At 39.1% G+C, this 22,790-nt stretch overlaps 1 protein-coding gene across 1 annotated transcript; it reads left to right on the plus strand.

Moving 5' to 3' along the window:
* On the plus strand, window positions 1–22,168 carry man1b1a (mannosidase, alpha, class 1B, member 1a). The gene is made up of 14 exons (XM_024298773.2): window positions 1–267; window positions 3,348–3,485; window positions 6,278–6,386; window positions 6,741–6,925; window positions 10,523–10,668; window positions 10,739–10,851; window positions 12,404–12,595; window positions 12,986–13,134; window positions 14,306–14,494; window positions 14,829–15,019; window positions 15,600–15,720; window positions 16,205–16,399; window positions 19,235–19,366; window positions 19,537–22,168. Exons 2-14 carry the CDS (start codon window positions 3,384–3,386, stop codon window positions 19,744–19,746), a joined length of 2,034 nt encoding a protein of 677 aa, XP_024154541.1. The 5' UTR covers window positions 1–267; window positions 3,348–3,383; the 3' UTR covers window positions 19,747–22,168.
* Window positions 22,169–22,790: the final 622 nt, after the last annotated feature.

The following is a 22,790-nucleotide window of genomic DNA, read 5'->3' on the forward strand; positions in this document are numbered from 1 at the left end:
GTGACTCCCCGCACACGGTCTACTTCCGCATCCCAGTGCTGTAGCAGTAACCCGTCAGGTGAACCCGCGCTCCCTTCGCTCTCGGGCGTGTTTCCCTCCACGCAGCGGCTCTCCGCTCGTGCACCAACTGACTCGCCTCCGTCTGACCTCCTGACAGCGAAGCTGCGAGTCTCCGCTGAGCTCCGGGCCGAGCAGGCGGCCGTCCCGGTCAGGCTAACGGCTGTTCGGAGTCATGATGGAGGCGTGAAGCAGCCGAGCAGCTCCAAGGTGAGAGAGGCGGCAGGTGCAGGTGCTGGGTTTAAAACGGGGCTCCGCTGAAACTGAGGGGCAGTAAGGGGGAGTTAGCTGTTATGCTAACCTGAATGCTAACAGGCGTTTTTCGGCTCATGAATGAGGATTTCTGTTCAAACCTGACCTGATTTAAGACGATAAGAAGCAGAAAAGCTCGTTTCTTTGACTCGTTTCCGGTTTTGTTTGTTTGTTTAATGTTTTTGAAGACTTTTAAGTCAACACACTACAACTCGAAGTGACGGAGACGCCCTTTAAAACACCCAATTAGTGAACTAACCTTTTTATTTTAGAAGATAATGTGATTTTTATGAATATTTTATCTAAAAAAAAAAAAATAGAAATACGCGCACGCGCTCCTATACCAGTGTGTGTTGCGCTGTCCTTGGTGCTGAAACAGTCGCATGTAAAATGATTTTATTTATTTATTTATTTTTTGTAACGCCTAAATATTTACAACTAAAGATGCTGAGGAGCACCAGCAAAATAAATTATTTCTAAAGCTAAAATTAAACAGAAAAACGAATTTACTTTAATAATGGTGAATTTATTGAAATACGTTTGACACAGTGATTAAAGAAATGAAGTAATTATGCAAATGACTTTACACTGCCTTTAAAATATGTCCTGTTTACAGGGGCCATACCATGAAAATTCTACTTTTTAATGTTTAAGTGTGTTACTGTTCATTCCTCTCCATCAAGAACCCCAAAGCAGTATTTTGATTCGTTCATGCATTTAAGAGTAATCCTCTAAAAACCTGCGCTCTCGTCAGGAGCCTCTCTGTGGTGGAAAAACTGTTAAATCCGATGGAATAAAGAAATGTTTGTCAAGAATGTTTATTTAACAGAGCGGAGAAAAGGTACAGGCTTTGCAAGCATGGAGAAGTCTGCAGAGTTCTGCCTATGATGAAGGACGTTTACATTTTATAGTCATGCAAACAACTTTAATCAGGAACTTAAGATAGGAATGTTCAGTAAGTGCCATATCTAATATGGACAGAATGTTCTACCAAAGTCAATGTTTACACACTGAAATCAGGGCGTTCCGACAATAACAAAACAAAGCTTGTGACTTCAGAGCTGAGCACAAAGGTTAGACACATTTAATTGTAAATACATTTTAAGGTAGTGAAGGTTCAAAGGATGAAACAAACATAATTTCAGTGACTCGTCCCATACCCACGAAAACGAGCGGGTCCTATCATGCTGATGTCAGCATGACATGAACCGCCCCCTCCAGGAAGAATCTGTGCTCTAAGCTCCGCCCCCAGATACTAACGTATTGTAATATTTCGTTAACTGTAAAAGTGTGTGGATGCATGATGACAACATAGTTTGGATGTTGTTTGTTTCAAAGCATGAACTATGGGCACGCTGGGGAGGCTCATTGACGGTCTATGGGCGGGCTCAAGGATGGCATTGTGAAATGGGCGGGGCCGACAAGGAGCGAAAGGAGGGGCCTCAGAGATCGAAACGTTTTACTTCCGGGTATTAAAACTGTCCACAAAAATAACTCGTGTTTCATAAATAATTTGTTTTTTAGTGTTCCAAAGGTAATACATGATCATTTATATGGATATAGTTCACTCTGAAAGGCTGAAGAAAATCATGGTATAGCCTCTTTAATACCATAGCTCAGGACACATTGAAACAATTCAAATAATGTTTAAAATGTTAAATACAAAATCTGCTCAATTACTTTTAATGTCTTGATGCCAAAATTTATTTCCAGCTCCATATCTTTTTCTTTCCACTTTTATATAGATGCTAAATTATGTCAGTTTTGGAGTCAAAGTGGTTTGATTAGTATTTGCATCAAAATGCACCAAGAGGTTACAACTGTTGCTTACAACTACAAACTAAATGATGACAACAAATCAAAAGGCTAAAAACGTCTTTAGTCCTGAAGATGGTTTAAAAAAATAATGCGTTTTAACTAACTTACTAAAACAATAATTCACTGTTGAATAGCTACAACAATGAAATGTCTCAATTTATTGAAGACAGGACACAACTGGAAGATTTGCAGTATTCTGCATCTAAAATGAAAGTTTTTTGCTGATCACCGCTAGCTCCATGGAGCAATTAGATTGGGTGTTGGTGTTAGATTGGGGGCGGAGCTATCAGAGCTGACTCTTCCTGCAAGGGGCGGTCTCACTCTGAGATGTCAGATTGTGAGGACCCACTCGTTTTAATGGGTATGGGAGGGGCTTCTGTTAAGAGCGCAAGTTTACCACTTTGGGGTTCTTTATAGTAATGAACAGTGTAATACACTTAAAAGTTTAAAAAGTTGTTTTTTTCATTGTACTGCCTCTTTATGGTAAGAATGAAGATGACACAGAAGTTTCCTGAATTAGTTAAATCTTTTGATACCAGAAAAGTTGAAACATTGAAGTTGAAGCTTGATGAAAAGATCTGAAAGAATCAAGAGATCTGAAGAATGTGAATGTTTCTCAGCTTTCACAAGTGGAAGTTACAAATGAGCAGCAGAAAGAAATAATTTAACTTCTTAACTATGAAATTAAATCAGCTGCATTATTTTCCAGACTATTACTTAAAATAATGTATTTTTAAAGTCATTGTTCATATTTAAATAGGAGTAATTATGATTCTGCAGCACTCATTTAAAATACCTTTTTTTGAATAAATAGACCATTTACACTCTATTGTATTATTATTTCATTCTCAGTCTCATGTTGATCAAGCTGCCTGTCATCATATTCCTGCACTTTTATTGTTTTAACCTCATTTTATAAACTCAAAGTCAGTCTAAGTCTGGAGTTTAGGAGCCAGAAAAAAAGCTGTTTATGTCAATTAATAAATAAATAAATAAATAAATAACAGCAAATTCATAAAATGTAGAGGCAACTATTTAAAAAAAAGTAGAATCAAAAAATAGGTAAATAGGCGTGACAGAAAAACAAAAACATAGCAAAAAGACAATAAAAATCAAACCAAAAAAAACTATTTATACAGAGCTTTGCTTTTGTCCCAACTTTGGATTTCTCAGAAAAAAAAGACTCCTTTTTTTCATTGATTTGTTTGTTTTCATGGCAGATTCTATGACGATTGATCGTCCCACCTGATCAGAGGATGTATCCGCCCCCCAGGAAGGACTTCATCGCTCTGACACTAAGCGACCCTCACAGTCACGCCTACAACAACGGAAAACACCGCAGACGGTCCTGCTGGAGGGTGAGTGCTGCTGCGGGTCAGGCTGGGGGCGGGGCCTCTGGGGTCAGCACACTAACAATTGATCAATTAGCTCCCATTAAATCTGTCAGTCATTCTGTTGCTCCTAATTGGTCGTTTTAGTCATTTTATCTTAGTTTTTTTGCATAAAAAACTCTTTTACTTTAATTTTTACTGGACTTTTATGTTTAGACAGGTCTCTGATGGCTGTAAAGGTTTATCTAATGATCATAAAATGAAGATCAGCTTCCTCCTCTACCTCCACCTTCATCTAATTAGAGAAGATCTTTGGAATTTTCTGCTTTCTCTGCAGCTGCAGAAGGATCTAAAGCTGCAGAGAAAGTGGATTTGAAAGTATTTAAAGGACAGAGGAGCTGCAACAGCTGAACTTCACTTGTTTGTTGCTTTCTTTTAAAACAATGTAGCAGATAAATGAATGAAACTGTATGTAAACGAGTAGAGCTAGAGTGGTTTTTCTGTGGTCCGTTTCAGTCTGAGCACTGCTGCAAATGAGATCAGTGACTTTAATGTTTCCTCTCCAACCTAAGAAATGTCATCTACAAAAGTGAAATGCATTTTTTCCCTGTTCATCATGAGAGTTACGTTCTAAAAAGGTGAAATCTGAGTAGAATTACAGATGTTTAAGGCTGTAAATAACTCATCACTACACACTTCAGACTTTTCTCCGACAGACATGAACATTATTGCACTTTATTCTCTTGTTTAAACTCACAGTTCAATTTACTGCTGTCATGCTATTAATTTCTTTGGGCTATTGTGATCTGTCATTAATAATCTCTATTACTCAGTTTTAATCACAATGATTTTTAACTCCATAATTGCTGTTAAAAGCTTCATTTTGAGTTATTTTATTGACATTTGTGACATTGTGGTGCAGTAAAAAATGAAAATAAAACTAAAAAGGTGGCTTAATTACATTTTTTTAATTATAAACTACTTCTAACCTTCAGTTTGATAGCACTGAGGGTTTTTTTTTTCAATCTTGAACAAATAACAAAATTAAAAATAACAAAAAAACATCAGATTCAGAGTCTCTAATTCACTACATCAAAAAATGGTAGGAAGACTTTTTTGAGCAATCCAAAAAATATTGAGCAGAACTTCTTATTAATACCATAATTCAAATGTGGATATTATGTATTCCACAGTTTACCACAACAGTAGAAAAGACATTTTCTGATTTTATCGTTTCCTTTAACCTGTGGGTGAACGTGAACATGAGCAGAAAATAAATAGAGAATCTAAGAAGGAAGAAAGGAAACACTGCAGAGGAACTGAACTATTTAGAATTTATTTTTTAAAATGAACTTTTTCTTCATCATTTAGACAAAAAAGGAGATTAACCTTCCTTTTAAAATGAAGTTTTTTTTTTCCAACTTTATATGATGATCATCTTTCTCAAAAAAGAGCTCGAGCGGATCGTGTGCGCCTCGAGCTGAAGCTGTTACCATGACAACGTGATGCATCGTGTATTAAAAAGTCAGCTTTTGTAAAAAAAAAAAAAAAAGGAGTAATTCGGGCGACAGTAGCTCAGGCAGTAGAGTGGCCAATGATCAAAGGATAGGCGGTTCGATTCCGGCTCCTGCCAGCCACAATGTCGTTGTGTCCTTGGGCAAGGCACTTAACCTTCCTTGCCTCCAGTGTGGCTCCACTGGTGAGTGAAGGCGTATGAATGTTCTGGTGATGGTCAGAGGGGCCGTAGGCGCGTACTGGCAGCCACGCCTCTGTCAGCCTGCCCCAGGGCAGCTGTGGCTACAGTAGCATCTTACCATCACCAAGTATGAATGAAGTGTGAATGAATAATGTATACACAATGTAACCGCTTTGAGCGTCTTAAAAAGCGCAGATAAATCTAATCCATTATTATTATTATTTTAATTTAAACTTAAAAATATGACAAGACTGAAGTTTTAATAATTTATTTAATATTTGTGTTAAATGAACGTAGTTTGGATGGAATGCTCCTCCAGGTGTGCAGAACACAGAAGTAACCATCCAACATAAAAATGAGATTAACGCGATTAAAAAAAGAAAAAAGATCCCAGGATTATAGATTGAAAACAAAGATCTAATCATAGATTTATATAACTCTGGTAAGCTGAATGTATTCTTTGCTGGAGACACAGCATAGAGGAGATTGACAAGATCAACAACCAATCAGGATGCAGAACACAGTACTGTTTTTAAAAAAGAAGCTAAATTGGGCCAAAACCTTGAGAAACAGTGAGACTGCAAAATGAACCACCATAGCGAAGGAACACTGTGCAGGAGTTACACAACATTTTTCTCAAATGTATTGGTTTATAGCCGGATGCTTTTTCTTTGCTCTAGTATAATTATCATCAAGTTTCTCTTATATCAGGGGAAAAACTGCACACACACTTCTATATATATTACACTTTTAGTTTCTTTTTCTGCAGTTATCTGCTGATTCGGATCATCCATTAGAGTCTGTTTGAAACCCTTTTGTTTGGTCTGAACGCCACAGAAGAAGTGCAAATGGAAGTGGTTTTCTCTGAGGAAGCTGAGTGTTAGTCACATGACTCTCTTAGTTTGGTTCAATAGTTTCTTGGTGTTGCGTAATTACAGCTGCCTGTTTTCCCAGCTCTCTGCTGTGAAATGATGTCATCATTTTAACAAATGTTGAGGTGGCTCTGGCTGAGGACATCTTTAGATCCCATCTTTAAAGTGGTAACATTCTTAGGATGCTGAGGATGGAGGGAGCTAACTGGATCATCTTAGATCTGTAAACATGTTTGTTTATCTGCCCACAGAAATGGAAGCAGCTGTCTCGGCTGCAGCGGAGCCTCATCCTCTTCCTGCTGGTTCTGCTGCTCGTGTTAGGACTGTTCCTCTATCCCAGCGTGTCAGAGCAGTGGAGAGGTAAATCAGCCTCTCGGGATAATCCCATGCATGCGCATGCGAAGACGAGGCTGCAGTAAATTCCAGCAGAAGATAATCGGTTGACATTTTCTGACGTTGTACCAAATGAATGTGTAGAAACAGGAAACTTTGATTTATTCCGAAGATTCTTTGCAGATTTGATCATCAGCAAAAGACTTTTTGCTGGAAAAACATGTCTAGACTTGATAAAAGATGAAATCATAAATATAGCTGTTTACGTAGATTCATTGTTCATGATCTTAAAGGATCCCCAAGAGTCGGGTTGAGAGGACAGATCTGAGCTCAGATCTTTGCCTCAAACCTCCACCATGACTCCAGCATGTTTGTGTCTAGGTTGGTCTGATAAGGAGGACTGGCTGGAGCTGAACGACAGAGGCTTTAAGGTGGAGCCCAGTCCGGCTGCAGGAAGAGCTCCAGCTCCGGTGGTCCAGCCGCATCTTGGAGTTGCTTTGGATCCAGTCGTTTTGGAAAAACCCAAAGAACCTCATATCCCTGTTTTGGCGAAGCCTCCTACTAAGGTCAGACTTGTCAACGTTAGCTAGTTCACGTTAGCTGTTGGGGGCCATGGGGCCGTCCTAGGACAGAGGATTAGGGCCAGTTTACAAGCAATTTTTTTCTTTAAGTTACGACTTTAAATCTCGTAAATTTATGAGAAGGAAGTTGTAAATTAGTGACTTTAAAAGTCAAAGCCATAATATATCATTTTTAATCTAGTAAGTAAGTAAGTAAATTTATAGAGCACCTTTCACAGATAAAATCACAAAGTGCTTTACACAGCAAAGCAATCTAGTAAATTTACAACTTTTAATCTAGTAGTTTTAAAGTTCATAATCTAGTAAATTTACGATTTTTAATCTAATAAATGTAAATTGTAAATTTACCACTTTTAATCTCGTAAATTTACAATTTTTAATCTGGTAAATTTATGACTTCTAACCTCATAAATTTACAACTGTTAATCCTGTAAATTTACAACTTTTAATCTAGTGAGTTTACGACTTTAATCTTGTTAATATACAACTTTTAAACTCGTAAATTTAAAACGTTTAATCTCGTAAATTTATGATTTTTAACCTAATAAATTTACGACTTTCTTTCTGGTTAATTTTCTTTTAATTTCTTAAATTTATGACTTTTTATCTTGCTGATTTACCACGTGTAATCTAGTAAATTTGCAATTTTTAATCTCATAAATTTATGTCTTTTAATCTAGTACATTTACAATTTTTAATCCAGTACATGTACAGTTTATAATCTAATAATTTTGCGACTTTTAATCTAGTAAATTCACGACTTCAGATCTCGTAAATTTACAACTTTTAGTCTCATAATTTTTAAAACTTTTAGTCTCGTAAATTTGCAACTTTTAATATCGTAAATTTAAGTATTTTAATCTTGTAACTTCACAATTTCTAATTTGAATTTGAATTTACGACTTTAGTCTTGTTAATTTACAATTTTTAATCTCGTAATTCTACGACTTTAAATCTTATAAATCTGTGACTAAATATCGTACATTTATGAGATTTGAAGTTATTTTACAAAAAAACAAAACTCGTAATATCACTTTTTTTTGGGTGGCCCTAATACTAATACGTTGTAGAATCCAATGTTTTGATAAGCATCTAAAAATTAAATTACATTTAAATGTGAATTGTAGATGTTATTCTTAACGTACATCACACCCCTGCAGATGAGACAATAACCAAAAGAATCATAACAGTTCATGTTCTTAAGGAGCGTTTTTAGATACACTCATTTAAAATGAATCATTTTCCGAGTTGTGGTTTAATCTTTTTAATATTTTCTCTAGAATGTCACTTCAGGGTCCAAGGCTTTGAACCAGCAGCTGGAAAGCAGCATGTTCTTCACAGAAACAAACAGGAGGGTCTGAATGACAAAGAAATCTGCTTTATTAAACTTGTCAAAGTGACAAAGCACCACCTGAAGGGCCTGCAATGATCTGGAGAGGCTGCTTTTTTCCTCTAGCCTCTATGGAACTCTCATGTAACTTCAGATTGAAGAAGCAGTTTGGATCAATAGTGTCGCATGTTAACAAAGCCTTAAAGCTAATAGGTCAAGTTATCTTGTTAAACACTGTCTGAGTCTGAAGGATTTATCAACCATCCAGAGCTTTTTGTGTCTCAGCTTGATTAGAAATGGTGTTTGTTCCTCAGAAAGCTTCTCAGAGCTGGATCTGTGCCATGTACCAGGAAACCTCAGCCAGAAAGTTAAGTGCACTCATGGAAGCTTATGCTTCCGGACTGCATTGGCGGCTTCCCACATTACACACCTCAAAGACTCGGTGTGAATGTTCTACCAAGTCGGTGTCAGCCGCCTCACTCCAGCCAAAAACCCCCAACACGAGGCCGGAGAAATGTTGGACGTCCGCCTGCTGCTGATGTGGACTCAGCAGAGCTAGCAAGATGTTCCTGTGTTTCCATATTAGTGTGAATGCTCCACAGCTTTCACACTCTAGTGATTCTCCTGCTCCTTTCTGTTTGATTTTCAGCACGTAAAAACAATCACACTTTCACTTTGGTATTCATAAACTTTATAGATTTTGAAGTATTGAGCAAAATATGTCCCAATATTTTAACATTATGCTAGCTTTTTTTGTCAAAATTAGACTTTGGTTTAAAATGTTTTAGGCTAATTTGAGGTTTATCTTAACTTTTAGCATTATGCTAGCTGTTTTGGCAAAATTAGACTTTGCTTTTAAGTGTTTTATGCAAATTTGGAATTTGGCTAATAATTTAGCATTATGCTATTTATTTTGGCAAAATTAGAAATTTTTTCAATTTTTTGGCTAATTTGCCATCTAACCAATATTGTGGCAAGCTTTCAGCTATAGCTTATTTAGCTATTGGCTTGAGCATTTAGTGCAGGGGTCTGCAACCTTTAACACTAAAAGAGCCATTTGGTCCAAGTTCTTATGGACTAAAACTTAGCGAGAGCCACAAAGTTTCACCTTAAAATTAGAAAAATACACTATATCTATGCATTTGTGCCCATTAAGCCATCTTTTTTTTAATAAAATATAGCTTTGAAATGTTCTCTAAAACTGAGTTTTCCTATATATGTATAACAAATTTAACTTCTTTCATTTTGACAATGGCACATCTGAGTTTGTTTCAAAATAAAACACATTCTGTGTTTAATTAGATTTTGCAGCTGCAGTAGATTTGCTTTAATTAAAAATCCAAGAAACATGACATTTTCTATTATTAGGACTTTTGTGTTTCTTTATCCTTTTTCTTCTTTTACTAGTGAATAAAAGCATAACAATGTAGAATCCAAATTATTTCAAAATCTATACATGGAAATGCAATAGGAGAAAGTCACTCTGATTACAAAACCACTAGACAGTAGATTAAACCTTTTACCATCATTTTAATCAGTTAGGTCTATCTGTCATGTCAAAAATCTAAACATAAATTAATTAATTAGTTAAGTCTGAAGTTTTCTTCAAAGCCGGAGAGCCACAGTAGAGGAATAAAAGAGCCACGTGTGGCTCCAGAGCCGCAGGTTGCAGACCCCTGATGTAGCGCCATCAGTTTTAGCATTTTCAGCTATTAGCTCTAGCATCTTTAGTGACCTCATTGAGCTTACAGTAGTTAATGCTATATATCTAGTTTTTATTTATATAATCTGTTTTGATAGATAATTACATGAAAACCTCCATATCAGCTGAATTTGATAAGCAAATATGTTCATGGAAGCATTTGTACTTTAGGACTGTAGCATGGAGCTAGCAGCCTGGCCAGTGTGTTTTCTACATCACTAATACAATCGATTTCCAACAAGACTTTTTCATCTGCTCCAGATTCACCACAATTTTAAATAAAGAAATTCCATTTCTATCTTAATTTTCTTTATATGTGTCCTTGATTATCAGAGAAAAGCCACAACATGTTAAAAAAAACACCAAAAACAGCATTTTCATTGGTGTGGGTCTTAAACCCCCAAAAAGAGGAGACTTGATGTCTCCATTGAAAGGAGACAAAGGTTGAAAACTCTGCTCTTCCTGTCGTCTAGCAGAGATTTGAAGTTCAAAATTCAAAACACCGTCCTTCTCTAACAGTTAATCTTGTTTCACTTCCTCCTAACTGCAGAGAAAAGCATCTTTAGGCAAAAGAGGACCCCCCAGCCTTCAAAAAGATGCCAACGTGTCGTACTTCACCGGAGGGGGAAAACAAGAGGTGGCTCCAGAGGAACCAGGCGAGGAAGAGGAGGAGGACAAAGACAAGACCATCGTCAGGTAATCCCTCTGCCTTCTCTCTGCTGAGCATCATCTCCATCAGCTGTGATTCTCCTGTTTCTCCTCGTAGCTGGAGGGGGGCGATGATCGAAGCTGACCGCGCCACAGAGCCCTCCCCCTCAGCCGCTCAAAAGGAAGCACCCCCACCGCCCGTCAACCCCACTGCTGCCGCCACGCTGGAGGGTCTGTAACTTCAATAACTCACTTAAGGGTGTAACAAACTCTAATAACATCATCCATCTTCTGAACCCCTTTTGGGGTCACGGGGTCACTGGAGCAGATACTGCTGGGTATAGGCAGGAAACACCAGAACGAGGGCTGTAACGAGTATCCCAGCACCCACATACTCGCCATCTGCTCCCGAAAATTCAAGCACGAATATTGGTGACGTCAAAGATCACTGAGTTTAGTAAAATAATGTTCGGGAATTTTGCTTTTTTTTACTCTGAAATACAGAATATTGTTGGATTTGAATTGTATGAACTAAAAAAAAAAATACTGAAGTTCATCTCACTGACATGAGTTCTGGAAAAAACAAATCCACTTTTACGCTGGAGCTTTAACTCCAGTGTTTACCTTATTTTGGGTATGGTAACTCTTCAACAGTTGATGTCATTAACGTAACTGAAGCGGATTCTGAAGCGGAGAAACGCAGCCTCGCTCTGAAATGCAGCCCTACAGAACTGAATCAACATGAATCACCTCCACCTGAGAGCAGCCAACCTGAAATCCAGCTGGATCAAACGTCTACCAAAAAAAATGTTTTATTATTTTTGCACAAACACAATAAAGAAAATGTATAAGAAAAAAAGAAAAAGCTGGAAAAAAGTAAACAGAATTTCATGAAAAATGTCAAATAGACAGCAGTCAGAAATTCTTATGTTTTGGGCTGCCTGATGTGACTTTAGCTGGATTTTTTTTGTATTTTCATTCAAAAGCTTGTTGATTAGTTTGTTGACAAATTTGATTCTGACTGTTTTAATAAAATTACAACTAATGCTTTCATTCTATGTTGTAAAAACAGTTTGTTAATCTTTTTGGGGTTTCAACAGCAAAATGAATCCCATTTTTCCAGATGGAATTTTCTGTTTTTGCAGGATTTTATGTGTAACGTGTGAATACAACACAGGGAAATGACTAAATAAAAGTAGTGTCACTTAGGAGCGGTCGTGCTGATTAAAATGATTCCAAATAAGCAGCAGGTAGTCTTTCAAGTTGAAAATACAGAAAATTCAAATATATACAGAAACTGAGTTTTAGATCCTATTGGTTCCAAAGGGTTAAAAATAAATTGTTGTAAGTGTACAATTTTGCATCTAATTTCATATTGTGATTGTGATGAAAGGCAATTAATAATGATTAATTTTAATTTTAATGATTAATTGCGATTAATTAATGTTTTTAATCGATTTCCTGCCCAAATTAAAAACTAAGAATGGTGAATCGTTGAGCTAAGCAGCATCCACAGCCCTACCCTTAACAGGTCTCCACTCTGTTGTAGCGACTGATATACTTCTTTCTTTTTTTATAAAAGGATTTCTTTGAGTGTTTCTTTTGTCGGTTTGAATTCATCTCAATTTTCACTGTGGCTTTTGCCTCCAGTAACAGTTTTGTTCTTGTGTATTTCTCAAAACAAAGTAAATTTTCAAAAAATGAAAGTAAATGTACTTTGAGCTGAATGGACTCAGAGATCCGGTCAGCATATCCACTGATGCTCATTCTGCATCTTCCTCAGTTTCCTCTGGGGGCGCCAGCAGGCTGGAGGCCGTGCGTGATGCCTTCGGGCACGCGTGGAAAGGCTACAAGGAGTATGCGTGGGGTCACGACGAGCTGAAGCCCATCTCCAAGTCGTTCAGCGAGTGGTTTGGTCTGGGCTTGACACTCGTTGACTCGCTGGACACCATGTGGATTCTGGGGCTGAAAGAAGGTAAAACGCCTCAGATGTGTGAGGTGTGCAAACCACTTTAAAAAAAAAAAAGGATTACACAAAAGTGCTCAGATGAAGGTGATGAACCAGTTTAGTGTTGAATGAGGTAACGGCTTCATCTGTGCTGCTGGCTTCACAGCAGTTTCCCTTCACTCTGCTGAACGATGTAGAAAGAAGACAAATGTTCGGCTAAAAAACCCAACAACAGTATTTTTCTTGTGAACAGTAATGTCATTGTGAAACTGGTGTTTCTAACAAACCGCAGTCCCACTCTGCAGGCCTCGCTCCAGCACTCCATCATTTCCCGTCAGGCGGGCTTTTGCAGAAACATAATTCTGCGTTCTCAAGGTTTTTCCGTCTCCTGTTGTGATTCATCCCCCCCCGATGCAGAATTTGCTGAAGCAAAGAGCTGGGTGGAAAAAGAGCTGTCCTTCGACAAGAATGTGGACGTGAATCTTTTTGAAACCACCATCCGAGTCCTGGGGGGGCTGCTCAGCACCCACCACCTGACAGGAGAGCAGGTCTTTCTGGAGAAAGCTGTGAGTTTGTTGTTTTAAACACAAGTCAATGTATAAAAGAAAAGACACACGTGGAAGAAAAAAAAAGCAATAGAATAGGAAATGAGAGACTTAAAAAAGGCAATTTTTTGTTTTCCTATGTACATTATTAATTAAATATGACATTTTCTACATATGTAATAACACATACATGCACTAAAACTGTCACATCAGTTTTTAATATTATATTTATGTGGTTATCTTGTACATCACGTTAAGATACATGCATCTCATTTGTTATGTGTGGTAAGACATCACTACGGTAACAGAGACCAGCCATTGCAGAAAAGAAAATGTATCACAAAATAAATGTTACAAAAAAAAGAAATTATGTTGCAAAAAAATAAAATGTTAGAAATAAAAAGAAACGATGTTGCAAATAAAATAAATATTTAAAAAAAAAAAACCTTCTGCAAATAAAAAAAACATTAAAAATGAAAGAAATGTTGGAAATAAAAACAAACACTGCTGCAAATAAAATATAAAAAATGCAGAAAATAAAAAAGCTACAACAAGTGTAGTGTAAGGAAAGCAAAGACAGTAACTCCCCTGACGACTCCACAGCTTCAACTTTTTTGTGGCATAATTTCTTTAATTCATATAATTTCTTGAATTCATATAATTTCTTTAATTCATATCATTTCTTTTTTTGTAGAAATTCTTTAATTTGTCTCATAATTTATTTTTATTTGGAACATTATTGCTCTTATTTGTAGTGTTTCTTTTATTTGCAGTTTTTTTTTTTTTTCTGTGCAAAGGTACTTTTACTTTTTTTTTTCACCACAGCCAATAGTATGCAGTGTCACAGTACGGGTCCCGTACCATCAAAAATGTAGAAACACACTATATAAGTATAAATATCACATTAAATATTTGTATCCTCTTAAACTTCAGAATATAAATGTAAATAATAATTTATTCATCAAAACTTTATCAAACAGTTAAAATATATGAGGACCTTAATGAGACCTTAATCCATACCAGCATATATTGATATAAAATGCCATTTTAGATAATAAGATATTGACTGTTTGCTAATTTTAACAGAAAGTGACAAAACAATTTAACTTCTGACCAAAACCCAGATGTCAGAAGTTTAGCTTCCTCTTGAGCAGATCCCTTTTGTCTTAATAAAGTTTTCTCTCCTTTAAAGAAAGACCTCGGTTCCAGATTGATGCCGGCGTTCAGAACCCCCTCTAAGATCCCGTACTCTGACGTCAACATCGGGAAGGGGACGGCGCACCCCCCCAGGTGGACGTCGGACAGCACGGTGGCTGAAGTCACAAGTATTCAGCTGGAGTTCAGAGAGCTGAGCCATCTCACCCAGGACCCCCAGTACCAGGTCAGGACAGCAGGAGGCGCAGAGATCAGACCACACTCTTCTGAATCTTCTGTATATTTTGTTATTAGGAATATAGACAATTCATTAAAAAGACGAACAAAGCTATGCAAACATGTTATATTAAAAAATCAGAATTGTGGTTTTATTTATAAATCTTTGAGCTTGATCCATGAATAGAATCAGAGCAGTGATTCTCAGCTCTGTCATTAGTTTATGATGTTTGTAAGTCACAGTTTTATTGATGAGGTTACTTTATGGTTAAAAACAGCTTTAGCAGCTGAAGTTTGGGCTTTTTTTTTTCTTTTACGGACGTGTTCTTGTGCTACTTCTCCAGGAGGTTGTGAACGAAGTATCAAAGTTGGTCCACCAGCTGCCGGGCAAACACGACGGCCTGGTGCCCATGTTCATCAACACCAACAGCGGCCAGTTCAGCCACAAAGGAGTCTTCACTCTGGGCGCCCGAGCAGACAGCTACTATGAATACCTGCTCAAACAGTGGATCCAGGGCGGGAAGACGGAGGACCAGTAAATAGAGTTTTAATCAAGTTTGATCAAATGAATGATGTTTTTTTTTGTGGATTCTGACTATTCTGTAAAAATAGGTTTTTAATTGAACCCGTCGAGGGTCTTCTGTCAGATAATTGGTTCAGCTCCTTAGGCCTTTAACACCTGAGACGTCGATGATGACACTTAAACACAAGATCTTTACAATACTGTAACTTTTCAACCGTTAACATGATCAACGTGATTCCAGCTGATTCTGAAGGAGAAAAGCGCCTCCTTCAGAATCTGGTGAGGTTAGTTAAATCAGTTCGCTCACCCAGTTGGCCGGGTTAGCTAACAAACGCTTAGCAGGGTTAGCATTTAGCCAACCCAGTCATCCGGGTTAGGTAACGGCATCTTAGCAGATTTTGCAGTTAGCTAACCCAGTTAGTCGGGTTAGCTAACCTATTTAGCTGGGTTAGCTAACTCTACGGTTAGGATTTGACACAAAGCCACAACAATTCACGGAGTTGGGATAGACAAAGCCAGAATTTTTGACTTCCTAATTTTTGTATTCTGTTGTTGTGTCAGACCCTCACCTCTGCCCTCGGTATCTACGCAGCTTGTTGGAGGACTACCTGCAGGCCGTAGAGGGAGTGAAAAGGCACCTTGTGAAGCAGACGGGATCCAGCAGGCTGACCATCGTTGGAGAGCTGTCTCACAACCGCTTCAACGCCAAGATGGTTGGAAACTTTTTGTAAAAATCTTAGCTCAAAGCACAGAAGCTCCTTGAAATTGGAGAGGAAAGTATTTGTCTTTTTGGCTGCATGTTTTTAATGCAAACTCCGGTCCTGACGGACGGACTCGGCCCTCTGCAAAGTAAAGCTACACGTCCTGCACAGGCAGAGCCGGGGGCTCGGGTGTCTTTGTCAAGGACATTTTAATGGACCTGGACAATCCTGATAATTCACTCTTAGCTTTTCTTTTTGGGAAAACCAATGAGCGACCTTGGAGTCTCCAGCCTGTAAGCCATCATTAAAGCTACAGCCCTCGCTAATTCCTGAATGCAGCCAATGACCGCCTTATTAAATCCGACTCCCTCCACCAAATTATACACAGTCCGCTCCCCTCTCCATGAATAAGTCCACTGAATCCCATCCTCTCATCATCTGTCATCAGCTGTCTGTCTCCCCCTGACCGCCCCCCCTTTCTGTTGCTGCTCCACAGGATCACCTGGTGTGTTTCCTGCCAGGAACGCTGGCTCTGGGAGTCCACAACGGTCTCCCAGGAGACCACATGGATCTGGCTGTGCAGCTCATGGAGACCTGCTATCAAATGTACAAACAGATGGAGACTGGGCTGAGTCCAGAGATCGCACACTTCAGCCTGCAGGGCGGCGCTGGTCAGGACATTATTGTCAAGGTGATGCTTGGAGGGAAATTTACTTTTTACTTCAATTGATTGTATTCAGAAAACATGACTTTCTACTATCACCTTTAATTAAACATGATTGAATATTTAATGCATATATTGTTACAGAATAATAAAAACAGTAAAACCCATGAGAACAGCTTGCAGGCAATAACCCAGCTTCCTGGATAAAAACATTTCCAACAATGCTGAGGGTTTCTTTTGTTTCTATGAAGAGTCATGTTCTTCATATCAGTGTGTATTTTTCTCTCTGCTCCGCTGCTGCTTTTATCCTCCTCAGATATAATTATCGAACCTTTTAAGAGCTCATTTCTATGCCGTGAATAAAAGAGCAACAAAACAAACGCTGGCTAATGAAAGCTTTAGTTCGTCTCTAATGAGCAACCTTGACTCAATCAGCAGCTTTTCAGCGTTCAGGAGATTACCTCTGTCCAATGCTGTGTTTGGCCACAGGAAGCCTGTATTGAAGTGTAACCAGATAACGGCAGTGTAAATCGATAGCATGATTCTTATGTTTAGAGGTAAAAAAAACTTTCTGGGAACAGAGGCACACGAGGGCCGGAACTTCCTAAACTTCTTTCACTCATTGAAGCTCTCATTGGTTAAAGACTGAAGCTTGTCGCGTTGATGAGTTGGATTCATAATTTCAGTCCAAATCTTTGGTGAAGTCGACCACTAACAGCAGGTTTACGGTTAAACGAAGAAGCAAACTGGTTGTCTGACGACAGCAGCTAACAACCCAGATAGCTGGGTTAGCTAGCCCAACTAACTGGGTTAGCTAACAGCACCAGCTTAGCAGGGTTAACAAATCCAGTTAGCTGGGTCGTTAACTGCGTTAGCTAACTGTGTTACCTTGGTTTGCTAACAGCAATAGCTTAGCTAACACAGCGAGCTGGGTTGTTAGCTAACTGGGTGACCTTGTCTAGCCAACAGCAGTAGCTTAGCAGGGTTAGCTAACCCCGATAGCTGGGTCGTTGGCTAAACGAGTTACCTTGGTTAGCTAACAGTAGTAGCTTTACAGGGTTAGCTAACCCAGTTAGCTGGGTCATTAGCTGCGTTGGCTAACCCAATTAGCTGAGTCATTAGCCGCGTTGGGTAACTGGGTTACCTTGGTTAACTAACAGCAGTAGCTTAGCAGGGTTAGCTAGCCCAGTTAGCTGGGTCATTAACTGCATTAGCTTACGAGGTTACCTGGGTTAGCCATTTGCAGTAGCTTAGCAGGGTTTGCTAGCCCAGTTATCTGGGTCGTTACATGCGTTAGGTAATTGGGTTATCTTGGTTAGCTAACAATAGTACTTCAGCAGGGTTAGCTAACCCAATTAGCTTGGTAGTTAGCTGCGTTAGCTAACCCAGTTAGCTGGGTCATTAGCTGCGTTGGCTAACCCAATTAGCTGGGTCATTAGCCGCGTTAGGTAACCCAGTTAGCTGGGTCATTAGCCGCGTTAGGTAACTGGGTTACCTTGGTTAACTAATAGCAATAGCTTAGCGGAGGTTAGCTAACCCAGTTAGCTGGGTCATTAGCTGCATTAGCTAACCGGATTACCTGGGTTAGCCATCTGCAGTAGCTTAGCAGGGTTTCCTAGCCCAGTTAGCTGAGTCGTTAGCTAAATGTGTTACCTTGGTAAGCTAACAGCATTAGCTTAGCGAGGTTAGCTAACCCAGTCAGCTGTGTCGTTAGCTGCGTTAGCTAATTGGGCTACCTTGGTTCGTTAACAATAGTAGCTTAGCAGGGTTAGCTAACCCAGTTAGCTGGGTTGTTAGCTGCATTAGCTAACCCAGTTAGCTGGGTCATTAGCTGCGTTAGCTAACTGGACTGCATGGGTTAGCCAACAGCAGCAGTTTAGCAGGGTTATCTAGCCCAGTTAGTTGGTCCATTAGCTGCTTTAGCTAGAAGGGTTAGTTAACCCAGGGAGCTGGGTCATTATCTGTGTTAGCTAACTGGGTTATCCAAAAGCTGCAGCTTTGCAGGGTTAGCTAACCCAGTTAACTGGGATAGCAGTGCTAGCTACCCATGTTCTGATGTCAAACTTAACTGATTTTATTGTAGATGATCACATATTTGTTTTACCTTCAGTTTGTTTAATTTTTGATTTGCTTATTTCAATCAACAAAGGAAGAAATACCTGTATTAAATCTTTTTAAGATATTAATTTAAACAAATTCCTTAAATGATTGGAAGAAAAAAGGTGATTCTATCTTCTCAACATTATAATTACTCTTAATCATAAATCAAAATGTTTTCACTCATACATATAGTACACATAAGCCTTGTTTCCACTGAGCAGTCTGGTACACTTCAGTTCAATCCAGTATTTTGAGCGTTTTCTTTGTTAAATGGATCCATTAAACAGTTCTGACCCGTACCTCTGGAGGACCCCCATCCGTTGTAGGTCCATAGAAATGCTAGCGTTTCTATTTTCCACTTTACGGCTGTATTCTTCTTACCCGCCCGCAATCTTCTTTCAAACAACATTAAATTCCTGTTATACACGATGTACTAAAAGTAAAGCAATAAAAAGACGAGCTGCTGGATGACCTCCATTGTTGTTGCCTTTCTAGTGGTTGCACTACAATGTCATAATGACGTGCTAGCGGTCTACACCACACATGCGCCGTGAAAACACTCCTGCTCTAACTAAAGCCATTCAGCCTGGCCATATGTGGTTAAGAAGACCAGTCCACAGTATTCTGTTTTTGCTTTTGGTTCTTTGTGCTTTTTCTCCATCATAAGATTTACTGTTCTCACTAAACCTTTGTCTCCTGAAGAACTTCTGAGACCTGTCGCATTCCATGAAACGTGGAGCTAAAATGCTGATTTTCCTTCAGCCTGCAGACGGACACAACTTACTGAGACCAGAAACCGTGGAGAGCCTGTTCTACATGTACAGATTCACCAAGAATGCCAAGTACAGAGACTGGGGGTGGGAGATCCTGCAGAGCTTCAACAAGTACACGAAGGTACAAACACGCTTCAGACGCTCAGGTCATGTTCACTCCACAACACCTGAGTTTTGTAGAATGAGTTTGAAGGAGCACAGAGGAATATATACGAATAGATCCCTGAACGTCTTTGTTTTCCTCTTATCTGGAATCGGGATCAACCCTGAAAACCGTCCGTCTCCCCGCAGGTCCCGGATGGAGGCTACACGTCCATCAACAACGTCCGGGACCCCGCCAACCCCGGGCCCCGGGACAAAATGGAGAGCTTCTTCCTGGGTGAGACGCTGAAGTACTTGTACCTGCTCTTCTCCGATGACATGGAGCTGCTCAGTCCAGACAAGTACGTCTTCAACACGGAGGCCCATCCGCTCCCCATATGGCCGTCTCCTCCCAAGTGACGAGGCGTGTGAACGGGCTCTGTCCGGGCGGATCTACACTGCCCCATAGCCTTTATTTTTCCTAAGGAAAAGTTTGTGACGGAGCTGGCCTCTGATATGAAGACGCTTGAGCTGGTTTGTGACAGGAGACATTCTGCTGATGGACTGAATGTAGGAGGTGGAGCCCTCTGAGCATCATCATGGTGATGAAATGAGCTCCTGTTTGAAGAACTGGAGCCTTCAGCCTCCTTCAATGACACCCTCACTTCTTAAGAGAAAACATGCACGCTTTTTCTACACAGACCCCTCCTAAAGGTGAAGTTTTGGGGCGGTTCCAGTCAGCCGTCCTGTCTTTTCTCTGCTCAGGGTTCCTGAAAGTCCAACGCCATCAGTGAGCTCGTGTGTTCACCACTTTAAACGGAGCCATAGTCATTGTGTTTCAAACCCGTCCACTGTTGTTTGTTACTGCTGTGCTGCTTCCCTCCACCGGCCGGACTCCATGTTTGATGAAGGTTAATGTCAGGAAAGAGGGACGCTTCAAAGACTTCCATGACTGCTGGTTCACAGAGCATCACTCCTTCACAACATTGTCAAAAATGATGATTACCTTTCAACGTTTTATTCCATTTATCCGTGTCAACTCCTGAAATGCAGAAATGATGGGTTCATGACTTAAAATCATCTAATCCGTAGAGCCGACTGGACTGGAGTCTGATGTGAAAATATGCAGTAAAATATGTGTTGAAAATATCCTGAAAATCATATTTTTGACACCATTAGAGAAATGGATTAAACTATTCAACTGGAAATAAGGTTTTTTTTGTGTGTGTGTGACAGATTCTGAAGGTTATCCCACTTAAAAACTCTTTAAATAAAATAACTTCAACTGTATAAAAAGAGAATCCAGGAAATCACATGGTAGATCTTTAATGAATGTGTTTGTATAATACAGCAGAAACATTAGGATTTAGCTCCAGCAAATAAGTCTTTCACACTAACTTATTTATTTTATCCTCCTCTTGTATTTATTTAAAGAAGTTGTTCACATTCGAATCACTGCTGCTTGATTTTGACCCCATGAACCAAAAGGTCATTTAGCATCAGCTCTGAATGCTGGTGTTTACGATTTGTGTTTAAGTTAGGAATTTATTTAAGACAAACGACTTGTAACTTGAGTTCAATTATCTGCTTTCACAAAGGGGTCAGATACTTTTCCTCTGGTTTAAAAACACCCCCCCCCCTTCTTTAATTGCCATGATCACAAAACTAAATCATTACCCGCTGATTTGTTTAAAAAAGGTGCCAAAGGACGTCCGTCTGCATCATCAATGCAGAGACTCGTCTGAACTGACCTGCTAGCATACAATAACTTAATGTTAGACTGTATAGGACGTTATTTTCTGGATTACTCGGTACTACCTTGGATTTTTGCTGATTTTTTTACATTTTTTTTTTTTTTTTATCTTCAAACAGTTTTAAGTTGAGATTTAAAGTTTATTCTTAAAACCAATCAAATTCACCCTTCCCTCCCATATTTGTGTGTGTGACATGCATTGACTGTATGTGAGAACTGGACTGAGTGACCCCTCCCCCCACTGGTTCCAAAAGCCAAAATCCCTTAGACTTCTATAGAGAAGTAAACAGCTGTTAGTCAGTCATACTTTTATCAGAATAAACATTCCTGCTCTGATACTTTTTTTTTTTTACATGTTCTTGATAATCCTCGTTTTTTTCCCTCATATTATTTCTTTTCTATTCTATTTCAGTTCAAGTTATGAACTGGCCAATCAGATGCCTCAATGAATGTATGTGGTTCCTGCTCTTTCTGTGGAAGGGGTGTGGCCTTCCCACAAGTTCACTGCTGGTTGGCGACAGCGGTTGCCATAGAAACAATTATTAGGTCCAATCACTGCTGACTAAACTCGTCTGGCTCCAACATGGCTGTGTCCTTATCTAAAAAAAGACAACTGAATTGGCTTCATTTGGTCGGAGCCAGAAGTAAACTGTTTTCTATCGGTGATGTCACACTCACTCAGTCCAGTCCTATATATACAGTCAATGGAGACATGAACAAAGATGTCACAGTAAATTATCTGTACCTTCATCAAACCAAGAGCTACACAAGTTGAACAAAAGAGTTTGTTCAGAACAAAACAGAGCTCAGGTTTAGGAAAATGTATTTTATAAAAACAGCTCTTCAAATGAGCTAAACGCTTTGTTCTTTTGGTTCTCCATCTCCCTGAGCTCGTAGATGTAACCCTCTGGTCTACCATAGACTGGTCTGAACCGTAGATTCACTTTGGTCAAATTGATAGTTATTTCCCTGTAATGTGAAAGCTTGGAATTCTCTGTAGAGCCATTAAAAATAGATTTTTTATTTATGTAAAAATGTATAATACTGATTTGATTTCTATATTATTAAACGGACTCTGCAAAAACCTCACCTGTTTGTTTGAATGGAAGTCTCGATGTGATGAAAGACGTCATTGTTGACACAAATGATAGGTCAGTGTTTTTATTTTAAGGTGATGTTCAGATGTCAGAGTTTCTGGTTCCTGTCTGCAGTGTCATCCTGTCAGACTGCAGAGTCATGATTACTGCTCAATCCTCTGATGCGGCTGTTCTCCTCTGAAGAGTTCTCCTGCAGAGCTGCTCGTCTCTCCGTCACAGACGCTCAGATTTCTGCTTCTGCACTCAGGCCTTACTGAGTTCCCCTCGAAGTCGAACCTTTTCAAGACTCCACGGTTTCAAAATAAAGCTTCCAGCTTTTTTCTTCAGATTTCCAAGAATTGTTGCTGTAAACTGCCAGCTTTATCTGTGCCTTCACCTCCACCTTTGTCACTTTCTGATGACCTGCCCTCAGAACAGATCATGGAACAGAAGCAGTTTCCTTCTCTTAAAACAGGAGTGTCAAACTCAATCGTTAAAACCGTAATTTTCAAACATAATTATAAATGATAAACTGACAGGAATATTATTCCAGAATAAACCTTAAATAACTTTCAATATTTTACTCTCCATAAATATATATTTTGTCAAAACTACACAAGTTAAAAATAAAGCCA

The sequence above is a fragment of the Oryzias melastigma genome, linkage group LG12 (genome assembly GCF_002922805.2).
Source record: "Oryzias melastigma strain HK-1 linkage group LG12, ASM292280v2, whole genome shotgun sequence".
NCBI lineage: Eukaryota > Metazoa > Chordata > Actinopteri > Beloniformes > Adrianichthyidae > Oryzias > Oryzias melastigma.